This window comes from Salvelinus fontinalis, chromosome 39 (assembly GCF_029448725.1).
Source record: "Salvelinus fontinalis isolate EN_2023a chromosome 39, ASM2944872v1, whole genome shotgun sequence".
In the NCBI taxonomy this organism is placed as follows: Eukaryota; Metazoa; Chordata; class Actinopteri; order Salmoniformes; family Salmonidae; genus Salvelinus; species Salvelinus fontinalis.
Window position 1 is genome coordinate 28,536,617 of NC_074703.1, and position 16,705 is coordinate 28,553,321.

At 47.5% G+C, this 16,705-nt stretch overlaps 1 protein-coding gene across 1 annotated transcript in view; it reads right to left on the reverse strand.

Annotated features, from left to right (window-relative positions):
- The window catches only part of LOC129838734 (protein Wnt-5b), a gene marked incomplete at its 5' end in the record, with an annotated part of 2,756 nt that extends 123 nt beyond the window's left edge, over window positions 1-2,633 (reverse strand). Inside the window, one exon of the mRNA XM_055905890.1 lies at window positions 1-2,633. This exon is cut by the window's left edge and continues 123 nt beyond it. Coding sequence (XP_055761865.1) covers window positions 2,148-2,633 — 486 coding nt within the window.
- Between the last annotated feature and the right edge of the window lie 14,072 nt (window positions 2,634-16,705).

The following is a 16,705-nucleotide window of genomic DNA, read 5'->3' on the forward strand; positions in this document are numbered from 1 at the left end:
AATAATATAGACAAGAACACACTCTGAGAGACCTGGAGTCTGTATGTTGTAAAAGTGTCATTATCTGCATATAAGGATAAGGTCTGCTGATATTTACATGAGTAGTACTTTGCCACAACACTCATTGGATGACAAAGGAAAGGCTTGTCTGTCATTGGCTGAAGAGTGGGCAGCGTTTGGCAGAGATTGGACAATAGGCATTCCAAGCAGGAAGGAACCTCAGGGATAGAGGTTCCGCTGAACAACAATGTCTAAAAGGGTGTGTCCCATATGACATCATATTCCCTATATAGTGCACTACTTTTGACCGGGGACCATAGGACTCTAGCAAAAAGTAGTGCACTACATAGGGAATAGGACGAAACCAAAGCCTCTGTGTCAAAAGACAGGATCATCAAAACAATACATATATGAAGTATAAAATGAAAAAGTAATTATTAATAAAATATAATTTTCGATGGACTATTTCTATGTACCTCATCCCCACTATAATAATCTGCAGTCCTCCGAGTTCCTCCGTTCACTTTCTTCTGCTTTTTACAATTCATTCCCAGACATTTGAACTCTATAACACATTTGTTGCATCCTGCTAACAAAGCTTGGTAGCTGTGTGACTGTCATGACATTGGCTTAGAGACGGCTATTGGTATGGTCACAATAGCTGTGGCCCACCTGTTGAATAGAGAGATACAGCAGTCTGTTATTGAACAGCGAGGAGCCACGGGCCTGTGATCAGTAATCCAGTCCATGACAACGTAATGATGCTGTTAGATGATAGAACAGCATGCATCTAAAGGTAGACTGAGAGGTCTATGTATTGAACAGCGAGGAGCCACGGGCCTGTGATCAGTAATCCAGTCCATGACAACGTAATGATGCTGTTAGATGATAGAACAGCATGCATCTAAAGGTAGACTGAGAGGTCTATGTATTGTAGAAGGACGCAGGCGTTTCCTCTCTCTCTTCTTCTCTTATCTCAATATGTCCAGCCAAGGTCTCAGAGTCCTCCTCCCTTCAATCAACACAACTCTTGTTCTTCTTGTCCTCTGGGACTCACATTGTCCCTATAAGTTACACAGAGCTATGTTTGCTTTCTGTGCCCAAAGTCATGAGCTGTGCTGCCTTCCAGGCTAGAGGTCAACATGATGTCTAGTGGGTAAATGATTCGAACACATGCTGTGGTTCCATGGTTACAGAGTTCCAAAATCAACAGTTCATGTGTGAGGTGGTGTCCTTTGGCTTGGACTGGTGGTTTCTAAGAGCTCTAGCAGGGTGATGAAATAAGGGTGATGAAAAGAGGGTGAGACGTAAAACAGAATGCAGAACCAACCTATGGTGAGAAGGGTGGAGAAGAGAGGAGTGAGTGGAAGAGGAGGTGAAAGGAGCTTTGGCACAGTTCATTGGGATCCATCCCTTTCTAGTCTTTCTCTCCTTCTCCTTCTCTTTCCCTTTCCCTCCCTCTCTCCCTCTCTCTCTCTCTCTCTCCCCCTCTCTCTCTCTCTGACTTCCTCGCTCTCTCATTTTGAAGAGTCTGTAAAGTAAGAGGAGTCTATCCAGCTTCCCCCTCCCATTCCACCAACCAGGGAACAAGGATACTGGTGACATCACTTCCTGGTCGTCACTGCACGAGCCACCAATCAGGGGACAGTTGCGATGGGGAGAGGAAGCAAATGGCCAACCAGTAGACAACAAACAAAACGAACAGCCTTTCTGTTTTGCATTCGCCTGCTTGTCGGTCAAGTCCTCCCTCAGGCAGCTTGAGTCATATAAAAGTCTCATTCAATTACTAGCAACGCATTTTTTTACTTTATTTATTTATATATTTCATGATTTATTTTTATTTATTTATTATTGTTATATAATCTTACACCCCTCATGGGTTACATGTCCTTCCATTCCAGCCCCTCCCTACCCCATCGTCCAGACTCCCTCCCTTCCCCATGTGGAACTGTCCGTCCGTCTGTCCGTCCGTCCGTCCGTCCATCGTCCAGACTCCCTCCCTACCCCATCGTCCAGACTCCCTCCCTTCCCCATCGTCCAGTCTCCCTCCCCTCCCCATGTGGAACTGTTCGTCCGTCAGTCCGTCCATCGTCCAGACTCCCTTCCTTCCCCATGTGGAACTGTCCGTCCGTCCTTCCCTTCCTTCCCTACTTACAGACAAACTGATCCACCAGTGAAGTGCACCTCTTACACTTGACATAACAACACCAGTGAAACTTGCAGTGACATCTCTCATGCTTATAGGTCTTGAACTGATCGTATCCTCTCCCGCAGCACATGAGTTCACAGCCATCCATCCCCTCTGACGTCTTGTTACAGAGTCTCCCCAGGGTTCCCATGGAGCCGGTGGTGTCGTTCTTCAGACAGTAGTCTGGGCTCTGGTCGGTGTAGACCAGATCCTCCGGGGTGGGGACGTTGAAGCGTTTATCGACCTGCTCCAGTTTTCCTTTGCGTCCGATGCGCATGGCGGCGGCGCTGTCGTACTTCTCCTTCAGAAACTCTCCGACGCGGCGGAAGTCTGCCAGCTGGAGCCAGCACGTCTTCAGACTACAGGAACCGGACACGCCGTGACACTTACACGCCACGTTGGCCAGGTTATACACCGACTGGAAGAGGAGAGAGAGAGAGGGAGGTTAGTAATGGTCCAAGAATACTTCAAATACATTACACATGAAGAGCTTGAAAACTCTGTTCATTAACCTAACCTTGGACTTCCTGCCACTTATTAAGCATGCATTCTGACTGTGTGGAGTTTGGCTGCTTTCTGGTAGATTGGTGTGATACCGCTGCCCTCTAGTGGCTGAATTAAAACATTACACCCTGAGAATGCCTCTTCCTCTTAACACAGCAGAGCACTGCCAGAGAGAGCCCCAGGGTGTTTCACTTTACACTCTTGTCTAACAGAGAGGCAGCCAGGGGGAGTGTTTTGGGAAACAATGGGGGGGGGACTGGATAATGGGGAATGGAGAATGGAGAATGGCCATTCGGTCCTAACATACATAACAAACCTTTAGTTTAGTGGACTAAAAGCTTCCCGCTGATCTAAACAGAGAAGCTCCCAGCTGGTTCAATACCACAACCTAAACTAAACAAACAGTTGACTTTGAAATAACACACAGAATCAGCAGAGGAAATGTACCTATTGTCCAAACTAGTCAGACAATTCCACACTGTACATATAGACTTTGGGATCAAGGTGAAGGTGGGTAGAGAGTTCAAACAGTCACTGACCATTCGATACGGCCCTTAGAGGACATGTCTGAAGCACAAGACACACAACGCGCACACACACACACACACGACACACACACACACACGACACACACGACACACACACACACACACACACACACACACACACACACACACACACACACACACACACACACACACACACACACACACACACACACACACACACACACACACACACACATTCTCTTAAGCATGACTAAAGTAAATAAACATGACTTAAAAGCAACAGACTGTCTTTAAACCCAAATACTAACTTTACAAGCTTGACTTACAACAATGACTTCTGGTGCTGCTGATATTTTTCCTTTATGGGATTTACAAGCAGTCATCTGAGGAATGACATTAAACTAGTGGAAAACAGAGATGACGACTGGTGACATTAAACTAGTGGAAAACAGAGATGACGACTGGTGATATTAAACTAGTGGAAAACAGAGATGACGACTGGTGACATTAAACTAGTGGAAAACAGAGAGGACGACTGGTGACATTAAACTAGTGGAAAACAGAGAGGACGACTGGTGACATTAAACTAGTGGAAAACAGAGAGGACGACTGGTGATATTAAACTAGTGGAAAACAGAGGACGACTGGTGACATTAAACTAGTGGAAAACAGAGAGGACGACTGGTGATATTAAACTAGTGGAAAACAGAGAGGACGACTGGTGATATTAAACTAGTGGAAAACAGAGAGGACGACTGGTGACATTAAACTAGTGGAAAACAGAGAGGACGACTGGTGACCTTAAACTAGTGGAAAACAGAGAGGACGACTGGTGATATTAAACTAGTGGAAAACAGAGAGGACGACTGGTGATATTAAACTAGTGGAAAACAGAGAGGACGACTGGTGATATTAAACTAGTGGAAAACAGAGATGACGACTGGTGATATTAAACTAGTGGAAAACAGAGAGGACGACTGGTGATATTAAACTAGTGGAAAACAGAGAGGACGACTGGTGACATTAAACTAGTGGAAAACAGAGAGGACGACTGGTGAAATTAAACTAGTGGAAAACAGAGAGGACGACTGGTGACCTTAAACTAGTGGAAAACAGAGAGGACGACTGGTGATATTAAACTAGTGGAAAACAGAGGAAACACAAAGGGTGTAGCAGCCTCCTTCTGGGCCTGGAGGACTGACCGGTTGTCACACACGCTCACATGCCTGATGCACACACACGCTCACATGCCTGATGCACACACACGCTCACATGCCTGATGCACACGTGTGTTTAGAAACGTGTCCATGTGATCAAGCAGTGAACCAAATATCCGACACAAAAGCAAAGCTTATGAATAAATACCAGAGACAGGCTCCTCAACTGAGAAAGAGAAAGGGACAGAGAAGTGAGAGAGAGAAAAGAGAAGAGAGGAGTGAGGGATAGAGGGAGTGGGAGACTATTTAGAGGTCTTTGTGTCTGTGCAGTGTCCTGTGGGCCCAATGACCTTAACCACTGGGCATGATGACATCAAAGCACCCATTCATCACTCCTTTCGCTCTCTCCCTTTCTCTTTCCTTGCCTCTCTTTCACTCTCTCCCTTTCTCTTTCCCTGCCTCTCTTTCGCTCTCTCCCTTTCTCTTTCCCTGCCTCTCTTTCTCTTTCCCTGCCTCTCTTTCTCTTTCCCTGCCTCCCTTTCTCTTTCCCTGCCTCTCTTTCTCTTTCCTTGCCTCTCTTTCACTCGCTCCCTTTCTCTTTCCCTGCCTCTCTTTCGCTCTCTCCCTTTCTCTTTCCGTGCCTCTCTTTCGCTCTCTCCCTTTCTCTTTCCCTGCCTCTCTTTCTCTTTCCTTGCCTCTCTTTCCCTGCCTCTCTTTTGCTCTCTCCCTTTCTCTTTCCCTGCCTCTCTTTCTCTTTCCCTGCCTCTCTTTCTCTTTCCCTGCCTTTCTTTCCCTGCCTCTCTTTCTCTTTCCCTGCCTCTCTTTCTCTTTCCCTGCCTCTCTTTCCCTGCCCCTCTTTCTCTGCCTCTCTTTCTCTTTCCCTGCCTCTCTTTCCCTGCCCCTCTTTCTCTGCCTCTCTTTCTCTTTCCCTGCCTCTCTTTCCCTGCCCCTCTTTCTCTGCCTCTCTTTCTCTTTCCCTGCCTCTCTTTCCCTGCCACTCTCTTTCCCTGCCTCTCTTTCTCTTTCCCTACCTCTCTTTTGCTGTCTCCCTCTCATTCTCTCCCTCCATATAGCTTCTCTCCAAATATCTTCCCTGCATATAGCTTCCCTCCATAGAGCTTCTCTCCATATAGCTTCCCTGCATATAGCTTCCCTGCATATAGCTTTCCTCCATAGAGCTTCTCTCCATATAGCTTCCCTCCATATAGCTTCCCTGCATATAGCTTCCCTCCATATAGCTTCTCTCCATATAGCTTCCCTGCATATAGCTTCTCTCCATATAGCTTCCCTCCATATAGCTTCTCTCCATATAGCTTCCCTGCATATAGCTTCTCTCCATATAGCTTCCCTGCATATAGCTTTCCTCCATAGAGCTTCTCTCCATATAGCTTCCCTCCATATAGCTTCCCTGCATATAGCTTCCCTCCATATAGCTTCTCTCCATATAGCTTCCCTGCATATAGCTTCTCTCCATATAGCTTCTCTCCATATAGCTTCCCTCCATATAGCTTCTCTCCATATAGCTTCCTTCCATATAGCTTCTCTCCATATAGCTTCCCTGCATATAGCTTCCCTCTATAGAGCTTCTCTCCATAGAGCTTCCCTCCATATAGCTTCCCTGCATATAGATTCCCTGAATATAGCTTCCCTCCAAATAGCTTCCCTCCAAATAGCTTCCTTGCATTATTTTGTAAAGGCAGAGAAGTGGAGCACAGAAATACCTCTGCCCCCCCCCCCCCCCACTTTCTCTATAGGCAGCTGCTGACACCCCCTCTGCATACCTGTTTGTTTACCCAGAGAGAGAGAGGAAGAGAGATACCTGATACCTTTCTAACACCTTTCCCCCAACAGCCTGTCAACTCCCACACCTGGATGACTGTGCACCTGCAAATCCAGGTTCTCTCTCTGGTATCCTAAAACGGAACTGGTTATTACATTCTGAACCACAAGGGGGCGATAACTCCCATTCATACTTGTGGCTTCACTGCTTGAGGCTATCCAAGACCACTAACTCAACACAAAGTGTAACACAAATCCTTCTCACCCTTTTGTCACGATCATGGCTAGTTTGTTTACGGCTTATGTCAATTTGACGTCAAAAGTAGATTTTTTTTATAGCATTTTAGCTAATCCTTTTCCAAACCTTGACCTAATTATCCTAACCTGCAACGTTAATTCTCCTAACCTGCTACGTAAGTTCTCCTAACCCCCTACGTAAGTTCTCCTAACCCGCTATGTAAGTTCTCCTAACCCGCTATGTAAGTTCTCCTAACCCGCTACGTAAGTTCTCCTAACCTGCTACGTAAGTTCTCCTAACCTGCTACGTAAGTTCTCCTAACCCGCTATGTAAGTTCTCCTAACCCGCTATGTAAGTTCTCCTAACCCGCTACGTAAATTCTCCTAACCTGCTACGTAAGTTCTCCTAACCCGCTATGTAAGTTCTCCTAACCCGCTATGTAAGTTCTCCTAACCCGCTACGTAAGTTCTCCTAACCTGCTACGTAAGTTCTCCTAACCCGCTATGTAAGTTCTCCTAACCCGCTATGTAAGTTCTCCTAACCCGCTACGTAAGTTCTCCTAACCCGCTATGTAAGTTCTCCTAACCCGCTATGTAAGTTCTCCTAACCCGCTACGTAAGTTCTCCTAACCCGCTATGTAAGTTCTCCTAACCCCCTACGTAAGTTCTCCTAACCCGTTACGTAAGTTCTCCTAACCCGCTACGTAAGTTCTCCTAACCCGCTATGAAAAGTCAATTCTGATCAATTCTGACATTAGCTGTATGCCTTTTAGCCAAAGTCTTCTCTCACCCCTTCCCTCTCAACTCTCACCCTGTCCCTCTCACCCCTCACCCCTCCTACTACCCAGCAGGGATACCACTCTGCACCCTGCAATCCAGGATATGACCCCTGACCTTTCTAGAACTCTGGAGCCTTCTACAGCATTCTATCCCCCATTACGCATAGTGAACTGGGTCAGAGGGGGTCTAACATAAGGATTCACAGGGGCCTTTCAGAAAACGTATCTTATCCACCCTCATTATAAAAAGATCCACTGAAGTCAACCTAAAGCGCTTACCGTACACCGTCATCTATGCAGACCTGGTTAAATGAGAAGCATACTTGACTCAGGGGCTTTCAAGCTCATGTTTCCATTCTCCTCTTGACTGAGGAGTTAACTGCAGGGTCTAATAGGGTTATAATGGTCTGTGTGTCAGAGAGGACTGTGTTGGCATTAGTGTCTCCTGTCCTCGTCTGTCCTTACAGCTGTTTAACCTGCTGGGTGCATCTACACTGGAGCTGACGTCACACACACACACACACACACACACACACACACACACACACACACACACACACACACACACACACACACACACACACACACACACACACACACACACACACACACACACACACACACACACACACACACACACACACACACACAGTGGGCATGCTTCCCGGGTCAGGCACAATAGGGCCAGCTCAGACAGCGTGAAAGGTGAGAGGGAGGGGGAGGGAGGGGTAAGTAAATAACCCCCCCCCCCCCCCCCCCCCCCCAAAGGTGAGGAGATAAGAGAGGGGGGAGAAAGGGGTGAGAGAGGGGGGACTATCAAGGAGTAAAAGAGAACAAGTGTTACCATCAGAACAGTACTGGTCATTCCAGTGACACGTTCAAACTGCAGGTTTAGGGTTAGGAGCTAGGGTTAGGTTTAGGGTTAGCAGCTAGGGTTAGGAGCTAGGGTTAGGAGCTAGGGTTAGGAGCTAGGGTTAGGAGCTAGGGTTAGAAGCTAGGGTTAGGTTTAGGGTTAGGAGCTAGGGTTAGGTTTAGGGTTAGGAGCTAGGGTTAGGGTTAGGAGCTAGGGTTAGGAGCTAGGGTTAGAAGCTAGGGTTAGGTTTAGGGTTAGCAGCTAGGGTTAGGAGCTAGGGTTAGGAGCTAGGGTTAGGAGCTAGGGTTAGGAGCTAGGGTTAGGTTTAGGGTTAGGAGCTAGGGTTAGGTTTAGGGTTAGGAGCTAGGGTTAGGGTTAGGGTTAGGAGCTAGGGTTAGGTTTAGGGTTAGGAGCTAGGGTTAGTTTTAGGGTTAGGAGCTAGGGTTAGGGTTAGGAGCTAGGGTTAGGAGCTAGGGTTAGGGTTAGGAGCTAGGGTTAGTTTTAGGGTTAGGAGCTAGGGTTAGGAGCTAGGGTTAGTTTTAGGGTTAGGAGCTAGGGTTAGGGTTAGGAGCTAGGGTTAGTTTTAGGGTTAGTTTTAGGGTTAGGAGCTAGGGTTGCTTTTAGGGTTAGGGTTAGGAGCTAGGGTTTAGGGTTAAGGTTAGGTTTTTAGGTTAAGGTTAGGGTTAAGGTTAGGAATTAAGGAAAATAGGATTTTGAATGGGACTGAATTGTATATCCCCACAAGGTTAGCTGCACAAGACTGTGTGTGTGTGTGTGTGTGTGTGTGTGTGTGTGTGTGTGTGTGTGTGTGTGTGTGTGTGTGTGTGTGTGTGTGTGTGTGTGTGTGTGTGTGTGTGTGTGTGTGTGTGTCAGACAGCTCCGCTCCGTTTTTGATGTGTGTGGCAGAGAGACACTGAGCCCACGAGACTGGAACGGTGCAACCTCCCTCACACACCCAGCTAGTGTCACTGTCTCCCCCCGTCTCCCCCCTGTCTCTCCCCCATGTCTCTCCCCTTGTCTCTCCCCGTTTCCCTGTCACGGAGCCCAGACGGCTAAGGGGTCCATCAGGCTGTGACTTCCCAGATACGCCCCTGTCACTTCCACAAAAGGCCCTGGTCCCTCCCGGCCCCCTCCATCCCTCCTCACTCCCTGGCCCCCCGCTCCCTCCCTCCCCCCCTCCCGGCCCCCTCCATCCCTCCTCACTGCCTGGCCCCCCGCTCCCTCCCTCCCTCCCGGCCCCCTCCATACCATCCTCACTGCCTGGCCCCCCGCTCCCTCCCTCCCTCCCGGCCCCCTCCATCCCCTCCTCACACCCTGGCCCCCCGCTCCCTCCCTCCCTCCCGGCCCGTCCATGCAAGACAAATCCCTGGCAGGACAGGCCTGGCAGGACAGGCAGCTAGTTACCGAGAGAAGAGAGATTTCAGGGAAGAGAAAGGAAGTTAAAGAGACACCCTGGAGAACAGAGAGATGAGAACAGATGAAACGGACCGCACCCTGTTCACCCATCCCTCTCATCCCGTCTTCCGTCTGGGCCGGACGACAACAATAACACAGAGAAAAACCCTTGTCACTCAAACCTACTGAGCCCATAATCTTACACGCTCCAGAGAGGGGGGGGGGGGGGGGGGGGGGGGGTTCAAGGCGCTCTGTCAAAGTATCAGATACGGGTTGAGGCTCATTGGCCAGGTTGAAAACCCAAAACCCTCTGAGCTAATGGATTAGATGTAATCTCCTCTACCCTTACCAAATGGTGCCCCGTCACACACACACGCACGCACGCACACGCACACACACCCTTCCCTTCTCTCCTATATGGCCCCACAGGGACCCTCAGCAGCACCCTATTCTCCCCAGGCCTTGACCCCATGACCTCTGTGGAACTCTAGATACACACACACACACACACACACACACACACACACACACACACACACACACACACACACACACACACACACACACACACACACACACACACACACACACACACACACACACACACACACACACACACACACACACACACACTCCCATAACCAGTGAGAGAGGGCCTGTAAGACTGTAAACAGTTGAAATAAATCCTGCAGTCTACTTAAAGACCACCACATGTTCAACAGACCTCCAGATTCAGATGACCTCCTGTACTGGTACCACGAGGCAGATTGACCTTTTACCAGACCAGAGGGCTGCTTCCCAAATGGCACCCTATTCCCTATAGAGCTCTGGTAGTAGTGCAGGGATAAATGGAATAGGGTGTGATTGGGATTGTACACCGTTTATTTTTAATAGTGGAGAGGAGGGTTACAGAGAGAGAGAGAGAGAGAGAGAGAGAGAGAGAGACAGAGAGAGAGAGAGAGAGAGAGAGAGAGAGAGAGAGAGAGAGAGAGAGAGAGAGAGAGAGAGAGAGAGAGAGAGAGAGAGAGAGAGAGGATGGATTATGGTGCATCCCAATTGGTATCCTATTCCCTTTATAGTGCACTACTTATCCCAAACGTCAGTTTTTCCGGAGAGAAGAATGAGAGAGAAAGAGGGATGGAGGGATGGGAGAGTGATAAGTCGGTGGGGGCATTAATAACCAGCTGGATGTTTCAAAGGGCATCGTCGCAAAACGCAGCGCACCTCTGTCTCTCTGTCCTCTCTGCCTTTCACACCCTCTCTCTCTGTCTCTCTGTCCTCTCTGCCTTTCACACCCTCTCTCTCTGTCTCTCTGTCCTCTCTGCCTTTCACACCCTCTCTCTCTGTCTCTCTGTCCTCTCTGCCTTTCACACCCTCTCTCTCTGTCTCTCTGTCCTCTCTGCCTTTCACACCCTCTCTCTCTGTCTCTCTGTCCTCTCTGCCTTTCACACCCTCTCTCTCTGTCTCTCTGTCCTCTCTGCCTTTCACACCCTCTCTCTCTGTCTCTCTGTCCTCTCTGCCTTTCACACCCTCTCTCTCTCTCTCTCTCTATCTGTCCTCTCTGCCTTTCACACCCTCTCTCTCTCTGTCTCTCTGTCCTCTCTGCCTTTCACACCCTCTCTCTCTGTCTCTCTGTCCTCTCTGCCTTTCACACCCTTTCTCTCTGTCTCTCTGCCTTTCACACCCTCTCTCTCTGTGTCTCTGTCCTCTCTGCCTTTCACACCCTCTCTCTCTGTCTCTCTGTCCTGTCTGCCTTTCACACCCTCTCTCTCTCTGTCTCTCTGTCCTCTCTGCCTTTCACACCCTCTCTCTCTGTCTCTCTGTCCTCTCTGCCTTTCACATCCTCTCTCTATCTGTCCTCTCTGCCTTTCACACCCTCTCTCTCTCTCTCTCTCTCTCTCTCTCTCTCTCTCTCTCTCTCTCTCTCTATCTGTCCTCTCTGCCTTTCACACCCTCTCTCTCTGTCTCTCTGTCCTCTCTGCCTTTCACACCCTCTCTCTCTGTCTCTCTGTCCTCTCTGCCTTTCACACCCTCTCTCTCTGTCTCTCTGTCCTCTCTGCCTTTCACACCCTCTCTCTCTCTCTATCTGTCCTCTCTGCCTTTCACACCCTCTCTCTCTCTGTCTCTCTGTCCTCTCTGCCTTTCACACCCTCTCTCTCTGTCTCTCTGTCCTCTCTGCCTTTCACACCCTCTCTCTCTCTCTCTCTCTCTCTCTCTCTCTATCTGTCCTCTCTGCCTTTCACACCCTCTCTCTCTCTCTCTCTCTCTGTCCTCTGCCTTTCACACCCTCTCTCTCTCTGTCCTCTGCCTTTCACACCCTCTCTCTCTGTCTCTCTGTCCTCTCTGCCTTTCACACCCTCTCTCTCTATCTGTCCTCTCTGCCTTTCACACCCTTTCTCTCTCTGTCCTCTCTTCCTTTCACACACTCTCTCTCTCTCTCTCTGTCATCTCTGCCTTTCACACCCTCTCTCTTTCTGTCTTCACTCCATTCTCCCTCTCTTTCTCTCCACCCCCCCCCCCCCCCCCGTGCTTCCTCTCTATCTCTCTCTGAATAGCATTAGTCTTGAGGGTGAAATGACTGTCAAGACTATAATGCTCCCGGCCTCTCCTCTGAACTGTGGGTCTTTCTGTGAGCTCTGTGAGTCTTTCTCTGTGGTGATAAATGTCAACAGTGCCGTGTTTGTTTTGGGAGGTATTAACGCTTTTAGCTTAACACACAGACACACGGAGACAGACTCCTCCCTAAACACATCCCCAGCTCTTAGAGCGGGAGGGCGGGCAGGGGGACAGGTTCAGACCAGTACTTCCTCCTCCATCGGTTCTTTTGAAAACCTCGGGTCACTCCGGAGGGCGGAGAATGAGAGGGAGATGAAAGGAATAAGAAGTCAAATCGGCCTGGAAATGTCAAGTTCACTATAAAGCAGGCAGGCAGTGGTTAAGTCTCTATAACTAACTGTGGATTCAGGCAGTGGTTGTCTCTATAACTAACTGTGGATTCAGGCAGTGGTTAAGTCTCTATAACTAACTGTGGATTCAGGCAGTGGTTAAGTCTCCATATCTAACTGTGGATTCAGGCAGTGGTTGTCTCTATAACTAACTGTGGATTCAGGCAGTGGTTAAGTCTCTATAACTAACTGTGGATTCAGGCAGTGGTTAAGTCTCTATAACTAACTGTGGATTCGGGCAGTGGTTAAGTCTCTATAACTAACTGTGGATTCAGGCAGTGGTTAAGTCTCTATAACTAACTGTGGATTCAGGCAGTGGTTACGTCTCTATAACTAACGGTGGATTCGGGCAGTGGTTAAGTCTCTATAACTAACTGTGGATTCAGGCAGTGGTTAAGTCTCTATAACTAACTGTGGATTCAGGCAGTGGTTAAGTCTCTATAACTAACTGTGGATTCAGGCAGTGGTTAAGTCTCTATAACTAACTGTGGATTCAGGCAGTGGTTAAGTCTCTATAACTAACTGTGGATTCAGGCAGTGGTTAAGTCTCTATAACTAACTGTGGATTCAGGCAGTGGTTAAGTCTCTATAACTAACTGTGGATTCAGGCAGTGGTTAAGTCTCTATAACTAACTGTGGATTCAGGCAGTGGTTAAGTCTCTATAACTAACTGTGGATTCAGGCAGTGGTTGTCTCTATAACTAACTGTGGATTCAGGCAGTGGTTAAGGCTCTATAACTAACTGTGGATTCAGGCAGTGGTTAAGTCTCTATAACTAACTGTGGATTTGGGCAGTGGTCAAGTCTCTATAACTAACTGTGGATTCAGGCAGTGGTTAAGTCTCTATAACTAACTGTGGATTCAGGCAGTGGTTAAGTCTCTATAACTAACTGTGGATTCAGGCAGTGGTTAAGTCTCTATAACTAACTGTGGATTCAGGCAGTGGTTAAGTCTCTATAACTAACTGTGGATTCAGGCAGTGGTTAAGTCTCTATAACTAACTGTGGATTCAGGCAGTGGTTAAGTCTCTATAACTAACTGTGGATTCAGGCAGTGGTTAAGTCTCTATAACTAACTGCGGATTCGGGCAGTGGTTAAGTCTCTATAACTAACTGTGGATTCAGGCAGTGGTTAAGTCTCTATAACTAACTGTGGATTCAGGCAGTGGTTAAGTCTCTATAACTAACTGTGGATTCAGGCAGTGGTTAAGTCTCTATAACTAACTGTGGATTCAGGCAGTGGTTACGTCTCTATAACTAACTGTGGATTCGGGCAGTGGTTACGTCTCTATAACTAACTGTGGATTCGGGCAGTGGTTAAGTCTCTATAACTAACTGTGGATTCGGGCAGTGGTTAAGTCTCTATAACTAACTGTGGATTCAGGCAGTGGTTAAGTCTCTATAACTAACTGTGGATTCAGGCAGTGGTTAAGTCTCTATAACTAACTGTGGATTCAGGCAGTGGTTAAGTCTCTATAACTAACTGTGGATTCAGACAGTGGTTAAGTCTCTATAACTAACTGTGGATTCAGGCAGTGGTTAAGTCTCTATAACTAACTGTGGATTCAGGCAGTGGTTAAGTCTCTATAACTAACTGTGGATTCAGACAGTGGTTAAGTCTCTATAACTAACTGTGGATTCAGGTAGTGGTTAAGTCTCTATAACTAACTGTGGATTCAGGCAGTGGTTAAGTCTCTATAACTAACTGTGGATTTGGGCAGTGGTCAAGTCTCTATAACTAACTGTGGATTCAGGCAGTGGTTAAGTCTCGATAACTAACTGTGGATTCAGGCAGTGGTTAAGTCTCTATAACTAACTGTGGATTCAGGCAGTGGTTAAGTCTCTATAACTAACTGTGGATTCAGGCAGTGGTTAAGTCTCTATAACTAACTGTGGATTCAGGCAGTGGTTAAGTCTCTATAACTAACTGTGGATTTGGGCAGTGGTCAAGTCTCTATAACTAACTGTGGATTCAGGCAGTGGTTAAGTCTCGATAACTAACTGTGGATTCAGGCAGTGGTTAAGTCTCTATAACTAACTGTGGATTCAGGCAGTGGTTAAGTCTCTATAACTAACTGTGGATTCAGGCAGTGGTTAAGTCTCTATAACTAACTGTGGATTCAGGCAGTGGTTAAGTCTCTATAACTAACTGTGGATTCGGGCAGTGGTTAAGTCTCTATAACTAACTGTGGATTCAGGTAGTGGTTAAGTCTCTATAACTAACTGTGGATTCAGGTAGTGGTTAAGTCTCTATAACTAACTGTGGATTCAGGCAGTGGTTAAGTCTCTATAACTAACTGTGGATTCAGGCAGTGGTTAAGTCTCTATAACTAACTGTGGATTTGGGCAGTGGTCAAGTCTCTATAACTAACTGTGGATTCAGGCAGTGGTTAAGTCTCGATAACTAACTGTGGATTCAGGCAGTGGTTAAGTCTCTATAACTAACTGTGGATTCAGGCAGTGGTTAAGTCTCTATAACTAACTGTGGATTCAGGCAGTGGTTAAGTCTCTATAACTAACTGTGGATTCAGGCAGTGGTTAAGTCTCTATAACTAACTGTGGATTCAGGCAGTGGTTACGTCTCTATAACTAACTGTGGATTCAGGCAGTGGTTAAGTCTCTATAACTAACTGTGGATTCAGGCAGTGGTTAAGTCTCTATAACTAACTGTGGATTCAGGCAGTGGTTAAGTCTCTATAACTAACTGTGGATTCAGGCAGTGGTTAAGTCTCTATAACTAACTGTGGATTCAGGCAGTGGTTAAGTCTCTATAACTAACTGTGGATTCGGGGTGACTGGCCCCGTTACCTCTGAGGAATGTTCGGTGACCTTTTGACCCCACCAGACTCCAAGGGTGTTAGCCCCACTGACAGCACACACACACACACACACACACACACACACACACACACACACACACACACACACACACACACACACACACACACACACACACACACACACACACACTATAGGCTGCAGCAGAGCAGAGGCCATTTGGTGCTCCCAATAAATTATTTACCCCCCTACCCTTCCCCCTACTCTATCCCCCTACCTTACCTGTCTCGACCCTATCCCCTACCCTTCCTACCATCCACCCTACCTGTCCCTACCTCCTACCCTACCCCCTACCTGACCTGTCCCTACCCCCTACCTTACCTGTCCCTACCCCCTACCTTACCTGTCCCTACCCCCTACCCGTCCGTACCCTGTGTGTGTGTGTGTGTGTGTGTGTGTGTGTGTGTGTGTGTGTGTGTGTGTGTGTGTGTGTGTGTGTGTGTGTGTGTGTGTGTGTGTTGCCCCTTAGACATCCAGTCATGGTAGAGTTGTAGCCTGCGTCACAAATGACACCCTATTCCCTGTATAGTGCACTACTTTAGACCAGAGCCCTATTCCCTATATAGTGCACTACTTTAGACCAGAGCCCTATTCCCTAATAGTGCACTACTTTAGACCAGAGTCCTATTCCCTATATAGTGCACTACTTTAGACCAGAGCCCTATTCCCTATATAGTGCACTACTTTAGACCAGAGCCCTATTCCCTATATAGTGCACTACTTTAGACCAGAGCCCTATTCCCTATATAGTACACTACTTTAGACCAGGGCCCTATTCCCTATATATGCACTACTTTTGACCTCGTATGGCCTTGATCAAAAATCCCTTATTGATGTGACTTGTTAAATCCACTTCAATCAGTGTAGATGAAGGTTACAGATATATTGTTGGAGACATGGATTGTGTGTATGTGCCGTTCAGAGGGTGAATTGAAGTGCCTCTGAACGGTGTTTGGTAGTAGGTGCCAGGCGCACCAGTTTGAGTCAAGAACTGCAACGCTGCTGGGTTTTTCACGCTCAACAGTTTCCCCGTGTGTATCAAGAATGGTCCACAACCCAAAGGACATCCAGCCAACTTGACACAACTGTAGGAAGCACTGGAGTCAACATGGGCCAGCCTCCCTGTAGAACGCTTTAGACACCTTGTACAGTCCATGCCCCGTCCGTGAATTGAGGCTGTTCTGAAGGCAAAAGGGGCTGCAACCCAATATTAGGATGGTGTTCCTAATGTTTTGTCCACTCCGAGCGAGAGGGGGAAGGGTACCATGAGTTTAAGAGCCTCTGGAGTTTAGTTTGTTAGTTTAGCGCTTTGGGTTTCCTCTAGGATCTCATTCACATATTGACCTTGCACCAAAATAAACCAACAATTACGAAGCTAAGCAAACCTTGGAGTTCTCTCTCTCTCTCTCTCTCTCTCTCTCTGTCTCTCTCTGTCTCTCTCTCTCTCTGTCTCTCTCTCTCTCTCTCTCTCTCTCTCTCTCTCTCTCTGTCTCTCTCTGTCTCTCTCTGTCTCTCTCTCTCT